This window comes from Hyperoodon ampullatus, assembly GCF_949752795.1.
Source record: "Hyperoodon ampullatus genome assembly, chromosome: 5".
Classification (NCBI taxonomy): Eukaryota; Metazoa; Chordata; class Mammalia; order Artiodactyla; family Ziphiidae; genus Hyperoodon; species Hyperoodon ampullatus.
Window position 1 is genome coordinate 44,963,011 of NC_136918.1, and position 25,475 is coordinate 44,988,485.

Sequence of the window (25,475 nt, forward strand, 5' to 3'; positions counted from 1 at the left end):
TGTTCAATGAAGCCCATGGAGAAATTCTGGTAAAGCTAGAGTTAAAACTGTATTTCATTCTGTCTGTTGTCACAAAATGAGTTAACAAGTAGTATGGTAGATGGGAAAGATGGTGTTATCTGTAGGAAATTGTACACAAACCTTGGTAAGACTGGTCACAGTTTTCCTACGTCAGGTTTTTTTTTGTTTTTTGTTTTTTTTGCTTTATTTTAAAATACTGAAGATGTGTTTGACAAAGAAAAATATTTTCCCTGAATAATTATTTAGATTTTTTAGTGTTCCTTCAGTTCAGATATTTCTATTTACCACTACTTCAGTAAAAGGAGCCCCCTTCACTAAAAACTGAATAGGAATCAAAAAAGAGAAATTTTAGATATTGACTTCCTTTTTTTTTTTTGTGCTGTGCGCGGGCCTCTCACTGTTGTGGCCTCTCCCGTTGCGAAGCACAGGCTCCGGACGCGCAGGCTCAGCGGCCATGGCTCATGGGCCCAGCCGCTCCGCGGCATGTGGGATCTTCCCAGACCGGGGCACGAACCCGTGTCCCCTGCATCGGCAGGCGGACTCTCAACCACTGCACCACCAGGGAAGCCCTGACTTCCTTTTTAAAGAGCTAAAATATTGAATATCTGAGGAATGTGATTACCTACTTCACTAGAACAGTGTGTGGTAGTTTCAACCTACAGTCAAGCATACTGATTCCTTTTAACAGGAGATGATTTTAACCTTTCTAAAGGGTTTGTAGAATCCTGCAGTTGGAATGAAACTCAATGGTCATTTAATGCAAATTGTACTCATTGTACCTGACCCACTAGGGAAACTCCTTCACCATCTTGCCCAGGTGGAGCAGCCTGACCTGTCTTCTCATGAACATCTCATCATTATCTAATTACTTTTCTCCTTCTACCTCTTTCAAGAACAATTAAGAATTCCTGATGTTTTCCTCAAGAGGGAAGTCTGGAATTGTGTTGGCAACCTCTTAAAAAGTCAAGGCCTCTTTGAGAGGGGCTCGGAGGTAAATGAGTAAGTTATAAAGTCTCAGACTATTGCTTTATCATATTCACTGATTTCTTTTCTGTGATATTCAAGCAGTAGACTTTCAAGAGATCCTGTCTTTGAATTCTCATGAAGCATGAGTGTGTTCAGTCCACTTGGGGGTTTATGGTTTTGTGGACCTGAGTTTATAGAGCAAGGGAATTTACTGGGTTCATAGCTACAGCTCTCCTGGCTCAAACCCTTTGCAACAGGCCACCACAATAATATCTGATTTAATCCTTACATGATTTGGCCCATAACACTGCTAATATTCACAAGGACTTTACTCTGATCACATGTTTTTCTCCCTAAAAAAAAACCCCAAACCTCTTTTTCACTTTTCAACAGTTTTTATGTGGAAAGCATTTGGTTTTCTAGTAACTGTTACATTTATTTTAGATTCCATAGCGGCAGATGCATTGTTCTTAATAATTTTGTAACAAAGTGACAACAGTTAGTTTCATTGATTTTTTTTTTTTTTAAGTCATGCCCTGTGCCCTCTGTGTGTATGTGTGTGAGAGAAAGGAGAGAAAGAATGAGAGGCGGGTAGGGGAGGGGATTACTGTAAAAGGCAGCTGAGTGCTGGATAGAAGATTGGCGGAGGCTATCACTGGTGATTCATTTGCTTCCCTGATTCATTGCTAGCCCTAGGTCCTAGTTCAATTTAGCACAGGATGTCCCTTGTACAGAATGTCCAGAAGTTTTAAGGGGAACTTGTAGAACTAATGAGGAATGGGAAGGAGAGAAAGTACCTCAAACACTTACTAATGAGGACATGGGATGCAGGGGAATTTGATGATAGCACTAGAGGAGGGGGTGCGGCCAAGAGCTCTGGTGGTTTCAGCCTTGGCTCTGCCACTGCCCTTGGAGTCGGTTAGCACACCTGCCTCTAGATAATGCACATTCCATGGTGCTTTGATTTCCTTGCAAGATTAAAACCACAGTGTCATCTGATGGAGCTCAAAATTGCTATGGAAACAGATGGGACCTAGTTGGGTAGGATCTCTCATTGAACCCCAAAGGACTCTCTTATAGGATCCTTTTGCTTCCTCTGTTGCTTCTCGTGCCCAGTTTTCCCGGAGATCTTTTCTGATCCTTAGCTTGCCTAATTTTCAAATGGAATCTGAGATCCTATGAGGTGGGTGTCCACAATATATGTTAAGTCTTCCCTACTCAGGCCCCCAGCATGGTCAGTGCCTGGGCTAGAGTTCAGACTTGTGGTTAATTGACCGTATGCCTAAAAACTATGGCATTATCCACCTCACAAACAAACAGGTGTTTCACACACACACACACACACACACACACACACACACACACACACACACACACACACACACACACACACACACAGAGATGTGGGGTGGTTCTTCAAAATCAGAGATTCCTTGACAATTAAATATGATTTTACTTTCCCAGCTGATTGCCCAGATACTTTAAGCAACAGATTCTACCATACAAAATAACTTCTGCCAGGTCCTTGAAATTCATAACAGTGGACATCTAGTTTTATCTGAAATTCACTCAGAGCTTTCCACTTCCTCTGGGCATCTACAGTACAAAGGTAATAACATATTCATGAAAAGTACCCTGAGGCACTTACACGTTGAAGAGCCTTAGGTGAGCTGTGGCTAAGTTTTTTTTGTTTGTAGTTAAGATTTGATAGTCTACATGTGTATACTGTTGTCACCAATTAACCAGAATATAGAATCCATCAAAGTGGCCAGTTCCTCAGCCAAGCAGAATAGCTGTTGGGCTATATTATTCTTTTCCTGGATGTGTAGAGACTGAGCTACTTGCTCTTTTCCACTGAACACACTTACTTGAATATGAAAGTGGGAAATTCTGAGTTCCTGAATCCCAGAGCCTTGGGGAGAGAGCCTGTGTGTCTATATTAATGGCTTGGCTGCAGGTCTTATTCTGTTTTCAGTTAAATTTTTTTTTTTAAATCAAAATCATGTTCCTTACTGCCTTTGTTTACTCTTGTTTTTAAGGTGGACTGAGCATGTTGAAGGCTCAGACCTGGCACGCATATAAACTACAGGTGTGACAAATTATTTTGGATGGAAGGGTAAGAGCCCAAAGTTTAGAGCAGTTGCTGGGGCAAGAGGGTTTACAGATAAAGAGATGGGGAACGGGACAGTAACAGGGTCATGAGTGGGAATTTGGATGTGGTGACAGGGAGTCATTCAAAGAAGGCAGAAACAACCGTCATATTTGTGTTTTAGAAAGTCACTAAGTGTGGGAAGGATGGGAAAGGAGGGGAAAGCAAGACAGACGGCAGGCCAGCTAGGAGCTGGCTCTAATGGTTCTGGGTGGAGAGGATGAGAAATGTCAATTATGTATTTTTAGAGAAGCTTGATTTCCTTTCTAAACTAAAGGAACGGTGAGGTTATTCTTTTTTTATTTTTTTAAGGAACAAAGCACTATTTTCTTAAAACCAATCACTTTCCTAAGTTATTGTGTAAGTTGGGCTTATTTGCAAGCAGGGCACACTTTTATGGATTTCAAAGGGAGAAAGATCCACATTTGTTGTTTGAGACTGAGCTGAGCACTGGGTTTCTTCTCTAAAGGACAGAGGGGGAAAAAGTCTTCCCTCTCCCCTTTACTACCTGGCAAAGGAGAAAAGGACAGCCTGTGCCCTCCCAGGTAGGGTCCAGAAGGTCCACATCATAAACAGACAACAGCCAGCAATAGCAGTGCTTTTCCCAGACCCCAGAGTTCCATGTTCTCCTTTTCTGCTATGCGCTTGGCCTCCTGCTGGACGGGAGACTAGTAAACAAGAAGCCTGTCCTTGAGGAAATTTCCAATCCAGTGAGGAGAGGACCAGCGCCAGCAGATAAGTAATTATAGCAAAGAGGGAGCTGTTATAAAAACTTAAGAGTGCATAGAAACAACTGTTTTTTGGAGATGCCCTGGAATTGTCTGCAGGTGTGAGCTGGGTTTTGCAGAGCACACAGACATCCCTCCCAGGGAAAAAGGGGTTGGGCATCCTGGGTGCCCTGACAAGCAGGCACAGTGTCCAGACGATGCCATGGAAGTTAGCAGATCTCAAAGATCCTGGTCACTCCTGATCCTGAAAGACAGTCTGTCAGGATGTTCTCCCAGATGACCTGACTGAACTCCAGTTGAATGGGTTCCACTGCAGTGATCTCCATTTCCCCTTTTCGTTTCTGGGTTCTTTTTCTTCCGTTCCATCCTGGTCTAAAATTAGAGATGTGACACACTAGCTTTTTAGAGAACCCTGCTTAACGAACGTTCCAGTTACTCAACTGATTGCCTGATGTGCAGTCCTCACACCAGATATTACAGGGAAGCATCACTGTTTTAGACCCATTCAGTTAGGATTTGGGATCATGTGGACTGGGCAGAGTTTGATTATTTACACACTGTGAACAAAGGGGTTTGCCAGATAAATTAATACTTTGTTAAATAAGATTTCAAGAAGGATACCTAACCTGTTGATAATTATGGAGAAAATAAGAAGGTTTTTCTCTTTTTTAAAAGCAGGTTCCAGGATACTTTAAAGAAATGAATCTTTTCGATTCATGAAAGCAGCCCTAGTAGGAGTTTTAAGTGTTAATTTTTTAAAGTAAGTAAGACATGAACATGTCATTTTTTTAAAAAAGCAAGCAAGACAGAAGCAGCTAAAATAAAAAGTACATGTCCTGTTTTACCAACCAAATGTTTGTAGCTACCTTTTTCTGTGCATTTACATATATACACATTTAATGACATATACTTTTGTTTTGTGCTCTTAAAAAACAGATCAAACCTAACCTGTAATTAGCGCTCATCTTATAACATTATGCCTTGAACAGTGTCCTATGACCGTGGATACATGTCTACTTCATTCTTTTTTTTTTTTTTTTTTTTTTTGCGGTACACGGGCCTCTCACTGTTGTGGCCTCTCCCGTTGCGGAGCACAGGCTCCGGACGCGCAGGCTGAGCAGCCATGGCTCACGGGCCCAGCCGCTCCGCAGCGTGTGGGACCTTCCCGGACTGGGGTATGAACCCGTGTCCCCTGCATCGGCAGGCGGACTCTCAACCACTGCACCACCAGGGAAGCCCCTACTTCATTCTTTTTAACAGCTGTATAATGTTCAGTATTGTGGCTCTACTATGATTTACTTATTCATCTCCCTACTTGTGGATATTTAGATTATTTGCATTCTTTGTCATAACAATGCAACAGTATCTTTCTCTATTCAAATCTTAGTGTCTATGCAGAAATTTCTTCCCATAGGATTTCTATCAATAAATTCTTGCTTAGCAGTTGTAGTCAATGTTTATTTATACTTGGAGATAACAAAAATATTTTTCTTTAGAAATATTCAATTTTCTTGTAAATTATGATGCCTTTTCTATAAATAGTTAGGCTTGTGACACCCTTTGTGGAGCATTCCATGTAGCCACTGTATGGGATGGTGTCAGCAGTTTTATTATGAACTCTTGCCAAAGGCAGTGTCAGGAATGAGCCTTCATAGCACAGAAGCAGAAATTAGTTCCTGGTTCTTTTTTCTCCTTCCTATCCTGACACAAGATTAGAGGTTCTACAGAATGGCTTGTATAGTCATTTAGGCAGCTCTGGTAAAGCATGAATGCGTTCTCATTTTTAAAAAAATAAAACAAGACAGAAGTAGTATATGGGATCTAGAACAGAGGGATGATCCCCCTTAATTTAAAAAAAAAAAAGATCAGAGGAAACAGGAGCCCCTCAGTTCCTTTATTATTTGTTTGTTGTTTCCCCTGTCTGTGTACTTCTCTCTCTGTCTCTCTCCTTTTTCCTCTCTGCATGAATTGTAACATTTCTTTCTGTGGCTATTGCCCAGATTAAAGCCATGGAGAAATGTGTGGCTGCATATAGCAACTATTTGATACCTCTTACACAAGAAGGAAAGGAAAAGTAATGGGGCTACACTTTGGCCACCACATCTCTTCTCTTGCAACCCCCAAAGGCGATATTTATGGGATTTCAGTGCCAAGCCCTTCCATTGAAATGACCTCTTCTAATATTTAAATGTTGATTTTGTTTTCTTTCTGGGATCTAATATATTCTCCAAAGATAGAAAAATTCTTATCTTCGTATTTCTATTCTTCTTTCTATCTAATTTTAACCCTTAAGTAAAAATAAGAAATGATCTAAATCACTCAAAGTTATCAGATGTCTTGGAAAAAAAGAAAAATCTTCTGAATAAAAAGGCAGGAGAAGGCCCAAATATCCATCAATAGGGGATGGATATTTGGTACATCCAAGTAGTGTAAAATAGAATGAGGATGTTCTCTATCTACCAGTGTAGAAAAATCTTCAGGACATTACTGTTAGGTGAAAAAAACAAGGTTCAGTGAGTGTGCAGAGTATGCAAATATTTCTGTAAGAAAAGGTGAAAATAGGATTGTATATTTGTATTTACTAGTATTTGCATAAAGGAACTGAAGGTTACACAAGCAATGAGTAAGACTTTTCATGGAATACCTCTTTAAAGTGTCCTGATTTTTGAATTAGGACTGTATTACCTATTAGAAATAAAAATAATTTTTTAAAAGGAAGTTCTGCATTGTTAGGTAAGATCCTCTTTAAGCCTGCTGTGTATGTATTCCACCTCTCATGTTTGAGCCTAGGTACCTTTTGGGGTAGGGTCACTTGCAGGACCATGTATGTTGAGGAGGAAGGGAATAATTCTATAATTAGAACATGTGTGGCAATTTAAATTCTATTTTGGTAGGAAATTGAAAAGGCAGATTTGCATCTAACTAAGCTGTTTCTTTAGCTTGTTCAGACTTCTTGGGTTCTTTATTTTTTTCCTCAAAGTAATTGAAAGTTTTATTTATTTATTTATTTATTTATTTATTTATTTAAAACAGCTTGTTTTGTTTTATTTATTTATTTATTTATTATTATTATTAGGCTGCATTGGGTCTTCATTGCTGCGCGCGGGCTTTCTCTATTTGCGGCGAGTGGGGGCTACTCTTCATTGTGGTGTGCAGGCTTCTCATTGCAGTGGCTTCTCTTGTTGTGGAGCACGGGCTCTAGGCCGAGCACGAGCTTCAGTAGTTGCAGCACACAGGCTCAGTAGTCACAGCACGTGGGCTCAGTAGTCGTGGCGCACAGGCTCAGTAGCTGTGGTGCATGGACTTAGTTGCTTCACAGCATGTGGGATCTTCCCAGACCAGGGATCGAACCCGTGTCCCCTACATTGGCAGGCGGATTCTTAACCACTGTACCACCAGGGAAGTCCCTAATTGAAAGTTTTAAAACAAGCTGCTCTTAATTTTTGTCTTCTTTTAATTTTTTAATTGAAGTATAATTGATTTACAATAGTACGTTAGTTTCAGGTGTACAGCATAGTCATTCAGTTTTTTTGTGTGTGTGTCTTTTTTTTTGCAGATTGTATTCCATTATAGCTTATTACAAGATGTTGGGTGTAATTCTGTGTGCTATACAAGTAGGGCGTTATATAATGATAAAGGGATCAATAGAAGAAGAGGATACTGCACTCATTAACATTTAGGCTCCCAATATAGAAGCACCTAAATATATAAAGCAAATACTAACAGACATAAAGGGAGAAATTGATGGATGACTTAAAACAAGATGTTCTTGATTCACAATCAAAATCCCTTGCTGGTGTCTTGGTGAACATAGTGAGAAAGTAAACTCAAGCTGTGGTCTTAAGCCTGTTTGTTGTGTCTGTGCTTTTATCTTTTACAGGAGCAGGAAAATTCAGATTCGAAACATCCCTCCTCACCTGCAGTGGGAGGTAGGCCAATGTCATTTCTATATTTATTATCTTCCTGCTCTCTTGCCTCATTTTATTTTTTAATGGGTTAATAAGGGATTTTCTCCCTTTTTTATAGTTCCCTTTCACATTTAAGAATTAGAGGTCCTCAGACTTTCCCTTCTTCAGTGCCCCTAATGTGCATGATCTGCCCTGAGTTTGGGGTCAGATTTGTCCCTTTCGTCATGCAGGATGTGCACTTTGATCCCTTATGTTCTGTCTTCTCAGAAACCAAGCATCAACAGACAAACTGTGAAACAAAATACATACCTTGCTTGTGATTTTTATCCCATGATTTTATAAAAGATTTTTACCTTTCTAAATTACGATTTGGGGAAAAATAAAATAAATGAAAAACCCATAAGAATAGAGGGTTCTTTGTTAGTTTGAGCAAGTTTTTTGTTTATTTTGAATTAGTTGCTATGAATAACAGTTAAGACATGTTTTCAGAGTTGTAGAACTTCTTACAAGATTGTTGCATTGAAATAAAATAAGATAGAATATGGGGAGTGGCTTTACTGCATTATTGAAAAACATACTGCCCCATGTTCCCCAACCCAAACAAAATCAAAATAGCCTTAAAGGAAACAGAATGTTTTGTCTAATGTTTTTATTCCTTTAAGAAAAAAAATTTTCATTGTGGAAAATTTTGAACATATACATATCTCATTACTTTGTAAAATAAGGAGATCCCTAAAGGAAAGGTGAAGGAAGAAGGTTAAATCTTCCAGGCAGGAGAAGTGATCTTTGTACATTATTCTGCTTCTCATTTCAAAAGCAGCAAGTGTGTTCCAACCATCATGATGAACGTGATTGTTAACAATTACTAAGACTCTGAAGCTCTGCTGTGTTTCCTCAGTGAACAGATTACTTGAGAGCCAATAAGCAAATGAAAGTCCTGTGCATTTATTCAGTTCTAGCTGCTTTTATGGAAGACGTGAAATTCTGACAGCAAAGCTTCTTTTTCAGGTGTTGGATGGACTTTTGGCTCAGTATGGGACAGTGGAGAATGTCGAACAAGGTAATAAGTGACGAAATTAACCTATTGAATTTTGAGAGGGATATTACCTGTTATTTCTTACAGGTCGGGTCAAATCCAAGGACAAATAATAAGTTCAAATTCCTTTGAAGCAAGCTTCCTAGAGTGTATGTTTGTATATCTGTATGTGAGAGATGTCTATATCCATCTGTCTATATCGATTTTTTCAAAGAATGGTTTTCAGGCTATTTTTCTTATACTCCGTAATGTACTCAAGCACTGGACAAATGCTGTCAGGGTGGGGGAAGCTTAATTCACTTGGAAGTAACTGGATTTACATTATTACAGCTTTCCTCTTCCTGGTTAAGAATAACATATCCCTAATATCTTGGACTGAGTGTTTCTCAAGGTGTAGGACTCCTACCCCAGAATCGCCTGGAGTGCTTGGGAAAAATGCAGGTTCCTAGGGCTCACCATAGACAGACCTACAAATTAAGACTCTATGGGGGAAGAAGTCATGAATCTGTATGTCCAGCAAGCTCCCCCAAGTGATTTTTGGGTGTACTCATTTGAGAGCCTCTGTCTTAGGAACAATGCTGTAAATCCCCAGAAAACACATATTCTTTTTCCTGCCGCCCTTATTTTTGTCTTCTAAAACATGAAGTGCTATGATTTTTAAAGAAAAAAAAAAGGGTACCTCAGATGATATCTTATGTAGCTATTTAAGAGTCCCTGAAAAGTAGATTCTAAGCTCCTGATAGGACAGGCAGTAACGTGATAAAGATTATTTTTGCATTGACCTAGAAAGCAGACTATGAATTCAGTCACTTACTGACTGTGAGCCCTTGTAAAAGTCACTTAACCTTACTGGCTCAGTTTCCACATGTGTATATTGGGGAGAATAAATTTACCCTTCCTATATCACTGAATAGCTGGGGCAGCCAGAGAGAACCTGAATAAATATTTACAGACAATGGAGTCATACATAATCGTTAAAGTTCACTTAGGAAAAATCACAGAGAATCCATTTTCTCATGTGCAGTCTGTTCTATCCACCAGTATAATTAATATAATAGTTTTAAAGCAGTAGTTATTCAGATGCTCTCCACTCCTGAATATTAAAAATATTATTAGTCAGTTTCATACTGCTGACTGCCCATGCCCAAAGGTGAAGGGAAAGAGCTCAGAAGGAAGACATGATTTACAAGGATTCTGTTTCCTCAGTTCTTGTTATTCCCCTCAAATGGAAAAGAAGACATTCTAATAAGGAATGGATTTAGTAGGCAGGATGACCTTCCAGACATGAACCTGTAAAAGTTACTAACTAAGACCATGTTACAAACTTAGGACAATGCCATGCAAGGAAGAAATACTCCAGGTCCCTGGGGGCAGTTCACAGCTCCAATGGCACCTGTGCCCTGAGAGCACCCAGTTTCTAGCTGCCTCACAACTACGGGATAGAAGTGCTGGGCTGTTGTTTTGTTCTGTTTCATAGGTGATTCCTGATTGAGCAGGAAAACATTTTCAGTAGGATTTTAAAACATTTTCATGTCCAATGAAATAAAGTATTTGAATGGAGCTCAGTTTTCCCCAGAATCACAGGTCTGATTTCCTGAAGACAGACGTCTTTCAAGAACAAAGAATATGACTAAGGAGTAGAACAAAATCTGAGAATCTGAGACTTCTGGTGGATAGCTTTATTCAGGAGGTTCAAAGCCAGCCCTTCTCCCGTTTTGGAGTCTTCAACCTCATCTGTAGCACTACAAAGTGCAGATATGAGGCCTCGTAGCATTCAGTGTGTCAGCACTGAAAGAGGATGGTTGTGGGCTGCACATTCCCTATTTTGCACTATGAGGACCTCTCTGTATTAGAGAGCAAAACGAACAGCCCCAGGCCAAGGCAAGGGCTGGGCTCAGCACTGGTGACACGTAAATCTCAGTGGCATTCCTTCCTGAGGATTATGCCTCCCCTCCCGGTAAGGGCTGCAGCTACTTTGAAGTTATTGGATAACAGTGATCTTTAACCTTTTTGAGAATCATATGGAAATTATAAGCCAGAAATATCCACGTACCCACAAATTTGAATATTTGCAGGGAAGTGGGGAGGGTGAGTAAAGAGTTCCTGAAGCTCTAACATGGATTCAAGATTAAGAATCCCAGGACTTACCTGGTGGTCCAGTGGATAAGACTCCAGGCTCCCAATGCAGGGGGCCCGAGTTTGATCTGTGGTCATGGAACTAGATCCCCCATGCCTCAACAAAGAGCCTGCATGCAACAGCTAAGATCCTGCATGCCGCAACTAAGACCCAGCACAGCCAAATAAATAAATAAATAAATAATTTTTTTAAAAAAAGATTAAAGGGCTTCCCTGATGGTGCAGTGGTTGAGAGTCCGCCTGCTGATGCAGGGGACACGGGTTCATGCCCCGGTCCGGGAAGATCCCACATGACGCAGAGCAGCTGGGCCCATGAGCCATGGCCGCTGGGCCTGTGCGTCTGGAGCCTGTGCTCCACAACGGGAGAGGCCACAACAGTGAGAGGCCCACGTACTGCAAAAAAAAAAAAAAAAAGATTAAGGATCCCTGCATTATAGGGTTTTATTATTATTTTGAAAGGCACCTCTATTGTGGTTTTCTTGAATTATCCTCACCTTAATGTTGTTAATTCCAAGTCTCCCAATAGCTTAAATGTTTTAGTGGGGGAGGATTTGATTTAGTTATGTTTAGTGGTTTTGGGGAAACCAGTATTTTTGGTTTAAGTTTACTGACTTAGATTGAGAAAGTTTGTCTTGCTGTTTGAATTCTTTTTTTGTTTGTTTTTGTTTTTGTTTTGTTTTGTTTTGCGGTACGCGGGCCCCTCACTGTTGTGGCCTCTCCCGTTGCGGAGCACAGGCTCCGGACGCGCAGGCTCAGCAGCCATGGCTCACAGGCCCAGCCGCTCCGCGGCACGTGGGATCTTCCCAGACCGGGGCACGAATCCGCGTCCCCTGCAATTGGCAGGCGGACTCTCAACCACTGCGCCACCAGGGAAGCCCTGAATTCATTTTTAATGTCTGACTTTGGAAGAAGAGGCAAGCAATTATGAATCAAGATAAACCAACTCACAAGAGTGATCCCTTATTAACCACTCTTAGAGTTTATGTGTTCTCTTCAGTCAAATGTGTTGGGATTGTCAACTTTCTTTATTCATTGTACACAGTTACTAGATTTAACTCACACAGACAGTCAAGGAGGTCTATCAGAGGGGAACAAAAATAGTAATAGTTCAACCTTATCCATGAATGAAAAATTAAAATACTTTCTTTTTTATATTTTATACATATATCCAGTTATTTTTAAATAAATGCAAATTATAACAAAACTCATAGTGGTACAATAAATTGATACAAACTTTTAGGAGAATAATCTGAAAACAGTCATTAAAAATCATTATGTTCTATTATCAATTATCTTCTTTCTAAATTACCCTAAAAAAATAATTCAGAAGAACACAAATTAAGTGATATTTGCAACAGTGGTGATTTTTATCAACACTCTTCAGAATAGCAAATACTGAGAATAACCCATTTGTCAACAATTAAGGAATGGTTAGGCAAAAGTCATGGCACATTTACTTGCTGCAATTTTATGTAGGCATTAAAAATGAAAAATCCAAAGAAAGTGTGCATATACATATACACATGTAAAAGTGTTGATAAAATAAGTAAAAATGTAGTTTTGAGTTGTATATACAATTGATTACAAATGTGTATATACAGTTGATTACAAATTACTATGAATGTGCATGAATAAAGATAGATAGAGATTCAAGTAACTCTAAGAGATAGGGCAGTGAGGTTTTTTGTGCATTTTTCTCTAAATAAGTTTATTTACATTAGCCAGAGGGTGGCAGCTTATTTTTTTCTATGACAATGTAGTTTTTGCTTCTTTCCTAGTCAACACAGACACAGAAACTGCCGTTGTCAACGTCACATATGCAACAAGAGAAGAAGCAAAAACGTAAGTGGATTTGGGCTTATTTCCCTTCAAATTTGGGCGTAGCGGGGAGTGGAGCTTGTCTTTGAATTCCATTGAGTCCTGTGTTTATAAACCTTTTCTGAAAAGATGCAGATCTTTGACACATCAGTGGAGCCCCAGGGCATTTATACCAGAGTGTCTGTTTGTTGATTGTACAAAGATTTTTATCTTGAAAAATGTTGAGCCTTGGCATCAAAACCGAGGTGGGAGCTGCATCTTGATAGAGTCAGGAATAGAGGGCACCACGTCTGTGACATTGTGTCCACTAGAGTCTGCTTTGACGGCCACTAGGAGCCACTTCCACCTGGAGCTTCCTCCATGCACCATGAGGAAGAAGCCCAAGCCCGCTTCTGTCCAAACTCATTGAATGGATGCTGAAACCTCATATTCCCTCTATGAATATTAAAAGAGGGATCCACCTTAGTGACATCAGCCCAAGGGAGCATTGTCATCTAGGAGTGGTTCATCAAAGAGCACCTGGCTCAGGTTCTTTTTCCTACTCACATTCACCTCCTAATCCCACTCATGGCTACATTGCTTCAGTGATGGTTAATTGTGAGTTTGGCTGTTAACACACATGGGACTGAATTTTTTTTAAAAACAACAACAACAAAAACAAGTTCCTTTTTGTAGAGGGTCCATGAAGTGCCTGTCAGGTCATTGTAACTAGACTTATGGTCACATGTGGCATAACATCCGTATTGGTTATATGTTCCAGGATTATACTTTTATTTCTTTTTCAAGGTTTCCACACCCATGAATACATGGTTAACCCATTCTCATACCACTAGTTTTCAAAATGTTAATGTTGCATTGAAAAAGGCAGTAGTCATTTGCCGTTGACTTTTGCACACGTATGTAAGCAGGATACATATACCAACAACTGAACCTTTACAGTTCTTGTCCATCTGCTACTTAGGTAGGCCCTTTGTACATGATATTACTTTGTTGCTTTTATTGAATTCAAAAAGTGCTGCTTTGTAATAAATTCGTAAACCCTAAACAATAACCTTGTAGAAGAGGGTTAATTTTTTCACATGCTGCCAAAAACACGTGAAAAAATGGTTGCACTTCATGTATAGTTTTTAAGATGCAATAGTGGGATTTATCAAATTGATAAGTCTTTTAAAATCATAATACTTTGTACTTCTGAGGATTCAAGGAAACAAATGCTCTCTTAACTGCTATGGGATAGTACATGTTGAAACCTTTCCAGAAGGACACTGAGCAATAATGGCTTAAGATGTTAGAATTCTGCCTACTCTCTCACCCGGCAATTCCATTAGGAATTTGTCCTGTTCGCAAAGTTGTAGTTGCAAAGATGCCCATGACAACACTGTATGCAGTAGTAAAAGATTAGAAACATATATATATATATATATATATATATATATATATAAAACAATAGAGAATCAGTTGCAAAAATGATGGCAAATCAATAGAATGTTAAACAGCCAGTAAAAACTAAATTGCAGGATATTTAATCACTTGAAAACTGTTTAGAGTATTAACTATTTTTAAAGGTTATAAAGTAGTATGTATGGTATTAATCTATTTTCATACATAATAGTATATTTATATTTAAGAAAGATATAGGATGGGCTAGGATGTTTTTCTTATTTGTGCTTATCTACTTCTGAATTTTCAGTAATAACTGTATTACAATTAAAAATTTTTAAAAAGGGACAATTTTATGCCAGTATTTACAAAGCGTTTTTGATGATAGGGATACAGCCTTGAGTGGTGAAAAAAGGCAGACTGGCACATTGTATATCAAGTCTGACCAGGCTTACACATTGTAATTACTTGTTTAATTTGTTAACCACAAGCTCTGAGTTAGCAGACATGGCACGTGTCTTGCTCACTGCTGCATCCTTAGTGCCGAGGACGGCACTCACATAGGCAACTAGTAAAGGAGAGTGAATGAACCGGTCCATTGACCCTGGGGCGTCTTCGCCAACACTGTTCTCTAACAAAGCTCACTTGCCCCTGCTGCATTTCAGAGCCATCGAGAAGCTAAGCGGGCATCAGTTTGAGAACTACTCCTTCAAGATTTCCTACATCCCGGATGAAGAGGTGAGCTCCCCTTCGCCCCCTCAGCGAGCCCAGCGTGGGGACCACTCTTCCCGGGAGCAAGGCCATGCCCCTGGGGGCTCTTCTCAGGCCAGACAGATTGATTTCCCGCTGCGGATCCTGGTCCCCACCCAGTTTGTTGGTGCCATCATCGGAAAGGAGGGCTTGACCATAAAGAACATCACTAAGCAGACCCAGTCCCGGTACGTGCCTCCGGGGCTTCCTTTGCTTCCTTCTGAGGGGTCCCCTGAGTGCTGGTGGGTCCCGGCCATTCCCAGGTTGCTATTGCTTGCATCAGCAGCGGGGGGCTGTGCTGTATGGGACTATGGCTTCTTTAAACGGAACTACTAACAGACTAACACAAAGCCCAGGGGCTTTAATGAGCTTTCATGCCAGTGACCTAAAGGTCGTACCCTGAAACACTAATAGTTCATAAACAAGGTACTAATGACCTCACAGTCAAGAATTGTTTTCATAAGCTGTCTGATACCTGTGGATACATCTACATGTTTTTAAAACAACAGAGGTATGGGGCTGAACTTTACGGGACCCTAGAACCCATGTATCTTAGCTCTTGCCTCCTCTCCTGCGTCAGAGCCCTGGGTGGTAGTCATTCTTTGAGACCACCTAGGGAGTCTCACAAATAGCTACATAAAGGAAACGGGTGAGTCACTGTTACATTGAGCAATAAATAAAGTACACTAGTCTTATGTTTAGTTTTCTGTCTGTTTAAGGAGACTGAATTGGTAAAGGAGTTGTAGTGGATAAAGTGACTTGTTGAGGTTGTTGAGTTTTGTGTGTTCATAAGACCACAGCATGATGTAATGAACAAAGCACAGGTCTTGAAAACAAAGACCCTTGTTCAAGTTTTACCACTTAATAGCTGTGTGATCTTAGAAAAAACGTTAAGGTCTCTGAGCACCAATTGCTTCTTCTGTAAGCCAGGAGTATTGTGAGAATTAGGACAGTCAGGCAGATTGAATGAAATAATTACTGTGAAAGCACTTAAATTACAAAGCACCAAATTACTGACAAATATTTGTTATTTACATGCCTAGTGCATTTTATTCAGGATATTGAGTGTCTTGTAACCTGAAAGAGAAAACACTGTTTTCTGCAAAGTGACTGAGTTGCTTCCAAATAATGGACACTTATATGAGTCCCAGAGTTTAAAATCATAGGAGTGAAATGATGAGATAGTACAGGGGGCAAGTACTATGTGATGTTTCCTTTATTTTAATATCAGTCCCCCCCCCTTTTTTTTTTAAAGCTTCAAGTGAGCTTTATTAGGGGGCGCTCCCGGGTGAGGTTCACTGGTCCGAGAGAAAGGGGCCAGAGAAGTCGCCTCCTCAGTCCCCTTTTTTCCCCTCTAAGTTTTCTTCACTGAGAAAGTGATTTTTATTTGTATGTCTTTTTGTTCCAAAGATTATTTAAAGTGGCTTTAAAAATGCAGCAAGGTTAGGGACTTCCCTGGGGGTCCAGTGGTTAAGACTCCATGCTTCCATTGCAGGGGGCACTGGGTTCAATCCCTGGTAGGGGAACTAAGATCCCGCATGCCGCACAGTGTGACCAAAAAATAAAATAAAGTAACTAAAAAAAAATCATTTAAAAAAATGCAGCAAGTTTAAATACAAGTGAGTTAGTTCTCAAAGTGTGTGCGCATTTTTTTAGAAATAGGCCAGAGACTTGGATTTGGGCTTTCTGACAGCCAAAGTAAAAAAGGATACAATCAATTATGTGATTTTGAAAGTTAAAAACAAATAGAGCCACAACTACCCAAAGAAGTCTGATAAAGTCATCAAGCTTTTGAGCCATTAGGTTTTCTTTTTTTCTTTTTCTTTTTTTTTTTTTTTTTTTTTTTGCGGTTCGCGGGGCTCTCACTGCTGTGGCCTCTCTCATTGCGGAGCACAGGCTCCGGACGCGCAGGCTCAGCGGCCACGGCTCACGGGCCCAGCCGCTCCGCGGCGTGTGGGATCTTCCCAGACCGGGGCACGAACCCGTGTCCCCTGCATCGGCAGGCGGATTCTCAACCACTGCGCCACCAGGGAAGCCCTGAGCCATTAGTTTTTAAGAGCCTGGAAGAAGGCAGGCTGCCGGTGGCAAGGAAACCAAAAACTTAGGCAGAGAAAGGGCATGCCTCTGTTTTCTGTCCATACTGAGATACATAAAGCTTGCTTGAATTTGGTTTTTAGAGTTGGATTAACATATGGCTTTTAAAAGCTGCAATCAGTTCAGAGACCGGCAGTGTGCCAACGTGCAGTATTATCCTGCTCACTTTACTCTTCACTTCTAAGATCATTGGAAAGACTACACAAAACACTTCATTTACCAAACTGGCTTCATTACCACGTTGCCTTGGTGCCTTTGCCCAATGGCACTCCTGTAAGAAATATTCCCTTCTCAGTGGAGCTGCCAAGAATTTGGGTTTGGCACAAGACCCCCTGCACTGCTTGCCGCCTTCTTGGAGAATGGCATTGGTTGCAAACGTGCTCATGACACTTCCTGGTCCGTCTGTGTCCTTGCTGTACATTGGCCGATACGACGCATTCTTGGGACTAGGATCCAGTCCCAGATGACGCTGTGCTATGGCTCCTGATTCTTTTCCTGCAGGGTAGACATCCATAGAAAGGAGAACTCCGGGGCTGCAGAGAAGCCTGTCACCATCCATGCCACCCCAGAGGGAACCTCTGAAGCATGCCGCATGATTCTCGAAATCATGCAGAAAGAGGCTGATGAGACCAAACTGTAAGTTTGCACACAATGCACAGACCACTCAGCAGAAAAAAAGATTAGGTTCTCATTCATTTAACCCAGGAAAGTTTTAAAAAGCTGTAAATCTATTTCTCAATAAAGAGAGTAGGGGAAAGATTAATTTTCAGAAATTTGTTCCTAAAGAGAATATGGTGGGAAATAGATCTTTTATGTTTATAACATGGCTGCTTCTCTACTTGTATGTTTCTCTTGGTGATCCTAATGCTTCCATCACTCACTGGTAATAATTATTGGTAGGAACATATAGACCCATGCTGTCCAGGACCATGCAGTGATGGAAATGTTCTGTATCTGCACTGTTCAATATGATAGCCACTAGCCATGTGTTCCTCTTGAGTGCTTGAAATGTGACTAGTGCAATGGAGGAACTGAATATTTTATTTTAATCCATTCAGACTTAAATAATTGCATGTGTGGCTAATGGCTATCATATTGGACTAGGCAGATAATAGAAAGTGCATTGTTGTCAAAACCATCATTTACTATGCTGGAAAAGGGTTTTGTCACCATGCTCCCAAGCCACTTGCACTCTTAAAATTGGATTATGTTTCCTTAAATAGTAGAAACTGGTATCTGAGTGGCTACTTCATTCTTCTTTGTTTTTCTCTCTCCCCCTGTCCATTTCTTTTACAAAATATTTCTTAGGATTCCTGAGTGTTGTACCAGTTTGAATGACAAATACAGTTCTTAGTAACCTGTATAATTTAGTAATACAAATTTATTAATTTGTATTATAAACAAATTAATGGTAATGGAATAGGCAATATAATAAAAAAGGCTCTATGTTTGTTTGGCAAAATCCACTTACAGGCATGTGTGGCAGTTTTATAAAGAAGCAGTGAGGGATGAATTGAATATAAAACTAATTTAGCAAACAATGTCAAATAATAGTGTTCCAAAACCAAGAAGATGAAAGTAGTTCCTAAAAGAAAAACATTGCAAATCTATTCTTAGATTTCATAAGGGACTCTAACCTTTCACTTAAAAATTATTTACTATTTGGGGCTTTTGAAACCCCCCAAATGCTGTGGCTTAATTTGAAGAAGCCCTTCCCTCATCTAAGTTATTGAGAATTTTATAAATGTTATCCTCCTTGGTCCTGTGAGCTAGGTGTAAGCATCTTACAATATTCTGAAGAACCAAAAAGACTGATGTATAAATTGGATTCTTAAAGTATTTGTGTAGAGCCAAGATAGAACTTGACTGTCTGTGAAATACTTTTTTTTTGAGTGCGGCACCTTGCTGAGCACTGTGCTGGGTTGAGGCTACAGCCCTGAACAAGATCCAGTTCCTTTTTTTATCCAGTGGGAGAGACATCTGCTAAACAAATAATTACACCAGTAAGTAATTAAGCACAGCTATGAGAGGTGCTACAGTGGAAAACAACTGCAGGTAACTGGAGGCCCTAATCAAGGTTTTAGGGGGACAAGAAGAGATTTGAGGATTTCAGAGAAGGCCTCCCTGTGTAAGTGACATTTAAGCTGAGACCTGAGGAAGATGAGTAGGAGGTGGAGGATGGAGGAGAAGAGGGATTCTAAATTTTCTTTCTATTCATTTACCAAATATTTATTGAGTACATACTGTCTGTCAGGCACTGTTCTATGTGCCAGTGGACAAAGCTGACAGAAAAACCCTGCCCTCTGTAAGTCACATTCTAGTGGAGCTTCTTCAAACATCCATGTATTTTGAGGCAGTAGTAATGCATCTGTTCAATGCTTTTGGTCGCAAGTAACAGAAAACATAACAAGTGGCTTAAGCAATAAGAAACAATTATGATGTCACATAATTAGAAGTCTTTATTATGTGAGAGTGACTGAAAGGTCAGTTGAATCATAGACTAAAAGGCCCATGACTTTTCTTTCTGCTTTACCTTCTTCAGGGTATCTGATACTCCCCTGATGATGACAAGATGACTGAAGTGATTTCAGACCTTGGATCCCCACAGAAAACTATTTAAAAGTTGAAAGAGAAGGCATCCTCTCCTTGTTCCCCGCCCCCCTTTTTTTGAACTTTTTTTATTGTAAAAAAAACAAAAAACACCTATCATAAAATTTATCATCTTAACCATTTTTAAGGGTACAGTTCTGGGGCTTCCCTGGTGGCGCAGTGGTTGAGAGTCCACCTGCTGATGCGGGGGACACAGGTTTGTGCCCCGGTCTGGGAAGATCCCACATGCCGTGGAGCGGCTGGGCCCATGAGCCATGGCCGCTGAGCCTGTGCTCCGCAACGGGAGAGGCCACAACAGTGAGAGGCCTGCAAACTGCAAAAAAAAAAAAAAAAGAAAAAAAAGAGTACAGTTCAGTAGTGTTAAGTGTATTCACATTATTGTGAAACAGATCTCCAGAACTTTTTCATCTTACAAAACTGAAACTCTGTGCCTGTTAAACAACAACTCCCCTTTTCCCTCTCCCTCCAGCCTCTGGTAGCTACCATTCTACTTTCTGGTTCTGCGAATTTGACTGTTTTAGAGAACTCAGATAAGTGAAATCATACAGTATTTGTCTTTTTGTGACTGGCTTATTTCACTTAACATAATGACCTCAAAATGTATTCATGTTGTAGGAGTTCCTTCTTTTTTAAGGCTGAATAATATTCCATCGTGTGTGTATACCACATTTTGTTTATTCATTTATCCATTGATGGAGATTTGGGTTGCTTCTACCTCTTGGCTATATGAATAGTGCTGTTTTGAATATGGGTGTACAAATATCTCTTTGAGACCCTGCTTTCAATTCTTTTGGATATATACCAAGAAGTGAGATCGCTGGATCATACAGTAGTTCTATTTCCAATTTTTTGAGGAACCTGTTTTCCATAGCAGTTGTACCATTTTACAGTCCCACCAGCCTTTCACAAGAGTTCAGATTTCTCCACATCCTTATCAGATATATGATTTGCAGATACTTACTTCCATTTCGTAGGTTGTCTTTTCATTTTGTTGAGTGTGTCCTTTGATGCACGAAAGTTTTTAGGTTTGGTGTAGTCCCATTTGTTAATTTTGCTTTTGTCAAATGTGCTTTGGTGTTATATCCAAGAAACAGTAGCCAAGTTCACTATCGTGAAGCTTTCCTCCTTTGTTTTCTTCTAGGAAAATTGTACTTTTAGGTTGTACATTTAGGTCTTTAATCTCTTTTGAGTTAATTTTTGTATATGAAATAAGGGTCCAGCTGCATTCTTTTGCAAGTTTTCCTAAGATAATTTTCAAAGACACTGTCCTTTTCCCATGATGTAGCCTTGGCACCTTTGTCGAAGATCATTTGACCATATATGCAAAGATTTATTTCTGGGATCTCTATTCTTTCTTGTTGGTTTATTTTTCTGTTTTGAAACCAGTACCACACTGTTTTGATTACCATAGCTATGCAATATGTTTTGAAATCAGGAAATGTGAGTTCTTTTTCAAACTTGTTTTGGTTATTCAGGGTCCCTTGAGATTCCATATGAATTTTTTTAAAATAAATTTATTTATTTAGTTTATTTATTTTGGGCTATATTGGGTCTTCATTGCTGTGTGTGGGCTTTCTCTAGTTGCAGTGAGCGGGGGCTGCTCTTCGTCGCGATGCACGGGCTTCTCATTGCAGTGGCTTCTCTTGTTACAGAGCACAGGCTCTAGGCACGCGGGCTTCACTAGTTGTGGCACGTGGGCTCAGTAGTTGTGGCTCATGGGCTCCAGAGCGCAGGCTCAGTAGTTGTGGTACACAGGCTTAGTCGCTCCATGGCATGTGGGATCTTCCCAGACCAGGGCTCAAACCTGTGTCCCCTGCATTGGCAGGCAGATTCTTAACCACTGCACCACCAGGGAAGCCCCTCCATATGAATTTTACAATGAATTTTTCTGTTTCTGCAAAAGTTGCCATTGGGATTTTGATAGGAATTACATCAAATCTGTAGATTGTTTTGGGTGGTGTGGACATCTAAACAACTTTGGGTCTTCCAGTCCATGCATCCGAGATGTCTTTCCATTGATTTCTGTCTTTAATTTCTTTCAGCATTGTTTTATAGTTTTCAGTGTATAAGTCTTTTACTTCTTTAATTAGGCTTATTCCTCAATACTTTATTCTTTATGATGCTATTATAAATGGAATTATTTTCTTAATTTCCTTTTCATATTGTTCATTGTTAGTGTATAGAAACACAACTGTTCTTTGTGTGTTGATTTTATATCCTACAGTGTTGCTGAATTAGTTTATTAGTTTTAACAGTTTTTTTGTGGAATCTTTGTTTTCTACATATAAGATCATATCATCTGTGAACAGAGATAATTTTACCTCTTCTCCAACTTGGATGTCTTTTATTTTTTTTCCTTAGCTAATTGCTCTGGATAGGACTTCTAGTATGTTACATAGAAATACTGAGGGCATCTTTGTTTTGTTCCTGATCTTAGAGGAAAACCTTTCAGTTTTTCACCATTAAATATGATGTTCACTGTGGGCTTTTCACAAGTGGCCTTTATTATGTTGAGGTAGTTTCCTTCTGTTCCTAAATTGTTGGGTGTTATTAATCATGAAAAGTTGTTAAATTTTATCAAATGCTTTTTCTGTATCAGTTGAGATGATCATGTGGGTTTTGTCCTTCATTCAGTTAATGTGGTGTATTATATTGATTAATTTTCATATGTTGAACCATCTTTTCATTTCAACTTAAAGGACTCCCTTTAGCATTTCTTGTAGAGCTGCTCTGACAGTAATGAACTCCTTCAGCTTTTGTTTATCTGGAAAAGTCTTAATTTCCCCATCATTTTCAAAGACAGTTTGCTAGATGCAGTATTCTTGGTTGATAGTTTTTTTTTGTTTGTTTTTTGCGGTACACGGGCCTCTCACTGTTGTGGCCTCTCCCGTTGCAGAGCACAGGCTCCGGACACGCAGACTCCAGACGTGCAGGCTCAGTGGCCGTGGCTCACGGGCCCAGCTGCTCCGCGGCATGTGGGATCTTCCCAGACCGGGGCACGAACCCGCATCCCCTGCATCGGCAGGCGGACTCTCAACCACTGCGCCACCAGGGAAGCCCGATAGTTTTTTCTTTCAGTGCTTTGAATATGTCATCCCATTCACTTCTGGCCTGCAAAATTTCTGCTGAGAAATCCACTCATAATCTTATGGAGACTTCCTCATATATTACTAATCACTTTTCTTTTGCTGCTTTCAAGATTTTCTCTTTGACTTTATTTTATTTATTTATTTATTTTTTTTTTGCGGTACACGGGCCTCTCACTGTTGTGGCCTCTCCCATAGTTGCGGAGCACAGGCTCCAGATGCGCAGGCTCAGCGGCCATGGCTCACGGGCCCAGCCGCTCTGTGGCATGTGGGATCTTCCCAGACTGGGGCACGAACCCGTGTCCCCTGCATCAGCAGGCAGACTCTCAACCACTGAGCCACCAGGGAAGCCCGATAGTTTTTTCTTTCAGTGCTTTGAATATGTCATCCCATTCACTTCTGGCCTGCAAAATTTCTGCTGAGAAATCCATCCATAATCTTATGGAGACTTCCTCATATATTACTAATCACTTTTCTTTTGCTGCTTTCAAGATTTTCTCTTTGACTTTAGACACTTGGGTTATAATGTATCTCAATGGAATTCTCTTTCGGTTTATCCCAGTTGGATGTTCTTGGAGCTTCTTGAATCAGTATGTCCATTTCTTTTCTCAGATTTAGAAAGTTTTCTGCCTGTTTTCTTTGAATAAGCTCTCTGCACCATCTCTCTCTTCTCCTTCTGGGATTCCAATGACATGTATTTTGATCCATTTGATAATGTTCCATAAGTCCCTTAGCCTTTTTCCACTTTTTTTTTTTTGGCTGCGTTGGGTCTTCCTTGCAGCGTGCAGGCTTTCTCTAGTTGCGGTGAGCGGGGGCTATTCTTTGTTGCGGTGCACGGGCTTCTCTTTCTGTGGAGCACGGGCTCTAGGTGCGCGGGCTTCAGTAGTTGCGGCATGCGGGCTCTAGGGTGCACAGGCTTGAGTAGTTGTGGCACATAGGCTCTAGAGCACAGGCTCAGTAGTTGTGGCGCACAGGCTTAGTTGCTCCGCAGCATGTGGGATCTTCCTGGACCAGGGATCGAACCTGTGTCCCCTGCATTGGCAGGCGGATTCTTAACCACTGTGCCACCAGGGAAGTCCCTCTCTCCATTTTTTAAAAATTCTCTTTTCTTTTTTCTCCTCTCATTTGATGATTTCACATGACTGATCTTCAGGTTTGCTGATTCAGTCTTCTGCCTGATCATATGTGCTGTTGAACCCTTTTAATGAATATTTCAGTTCAGTTATTGTGTTTTTCAGTTCTGTTATTTCTGTTAGGTTGTTTTTTAATAGTTTCTTTTTCTTTGTTGATATTCTCACTTCGTTCATGCATCATCTTCCTGATTTCATTTAGTTGTCTGTGTTCTCTTTTAGGTTATTGAATATCTTTATGATCACTCTTTTAAAGTCTGTCAGGTAGCTCATAGATCTGCATTTCTTTAGGGTCAGTTTCTGGAGTTTTATTTTGATCCTTTGATTAGGCCATGTTTCCATTTCTTTATATGCCTTATAATTTTTTGCTGCGATTTGAGCATTTGAAAAAAAACACCTCTCACAGTCTTTGCATACTGGCTTTGTTCAGGAGAAGATCATCACTCATCAGTCTGGCTGGAGGTTCTAGGACCTCTCAAACCATTTCTGATCTCTTTCACCCTCTGGCTTCTGACTATGGAACTGCAGCTCTAACAGTTCACCTCTGTTTTCAGCAGCTTCCAGACTCTGGCACCAGGCTTGTCAACTCTAAGTCAGGCGAGACAGAAACCAATCACTCGGGCAGCCCCCAGGCAAGCCAGAACGTGGGAATCACGGTCCAGTCTTTTGTTTCTGTCCCAGGGGAGGATCCCTGGTATGGAGGATTTCCTCCCAGTTTCCCCTTGCTATACTGTGTAAGGGGAAGGAGCGTGAAAGGCATGCCAAATGCCACAAAATTTCCTACCCCTTTTACTTGAATCCCTTTTTGGTTTTATAAAAGCCTGGGTGCTATAGCTTCTCACCTGATCTCTAGAGTTCCCAGAGAGATAGTCTAGCCTGTCTTGTGTTGTCAGCTTGGTGTCTCTGTGGGAGTAGGAGGGCCTGTAGCTTCCTAGTCTACTGTCTGACTGATGTCATTATCCGTTGTGCCTTTTTTAAGAGCAAGGAAAACCTTCCTGAAATCACCCAACAGACTTATTCTCATACCTAGTTGGCCAGATCTCTCTCTTGGACCCATTTCCAACCAGTCACAACAAGGGAGTATAATTACCATGATTTGGCGTGCGTTAATCAAAATTCACACACCAGAGTTAGTGAAGGACCCAGCATCTCATAAAGCCCATGGTCACTTGGTACCTAAACAAAAATGGCTTCTATTTGTAAGAAAAAAGGAGGGTAATAGCTCTTGGGAGGCAACCGTTGTGTTCACCTTAAATGTTAAAATGTTGCTTGTGTCTTTTAGAGCTGAAGAGATTCCTCTGAAGATCCTGGCCCACAATGGCTTGGTTGGAAGACTGATTGGAAAAGAAGGCAGAAATTTGAAGAAAATTGAACACGAGACAGGGACCAAGATAACAATCTCATCGTAAGCCACTTGTTCAGATTAATTGTGCCCAGTAATGGAGAATTTGAGCATTTTGATATATCCAACTCATTCATCTGCTTTAAAGTGGGAATGTAATCATAAGTGATGTGATTATATTCAACACCATCAAAACAAATACATAAATAGTTACCAGTCAAACATTTTCTACTATGGATTTGATCTAAGTCACTACAAAGATTTGAGATAAGATGGCAGATATTCTGTGCCACAGCGTGTGGTGTCTTCTCCCTGTCTCCT

General features: G+C 40.4%; 1 protein-coding gene across 4 annotated transcripts in view; it reads left to right on the plus strand.

Moving 5' to 3' along the window:
• The window catches only part of IGF2BP2 (insulin like growth factor 2 mRNA binding protein 2), a gene marked incomplete at both ends in the record, with an annotated part of 157,358 nt that overhangs the window by 106,695 nt on the left and 25,188 nt on the right, over window positions 1-25,475 (plus strand). For 3 of the 4 annotated variants that reach the window (XM_079705597.1, XM_079705598.1, XM_079705599.1), the window contains 6 exons: window positions 7,745-7,793; window positions 8,781-8,832; window positions 12,723-12,786; window positions 14,808-15,080; window positions 17,488-17,622; window positions 25,095-25,217. In XM_079705597.1, coding sequence (XP_079561723.1) covers window positions 7,745-7,793; window positions 8,781-8,832; window positions 12,723-12,786; window positions 14,808-15,080; window positions 17,488-17,622; window positions 25,095-25,217 — 696 coding nt within the window. Of the gene's footprint in view, window positions 1-7,744; window positions 7,794-8,780; window positions 8,833-12,704; window positions 12,787-14,807; window positions 15,081-17,487; window positions 17,623-25,094; window positions 25,218-25,475 lie in introns of all 4 variants that reach the window. The other variant, XM_079705596.1, reaches the window with a different exon arrangement.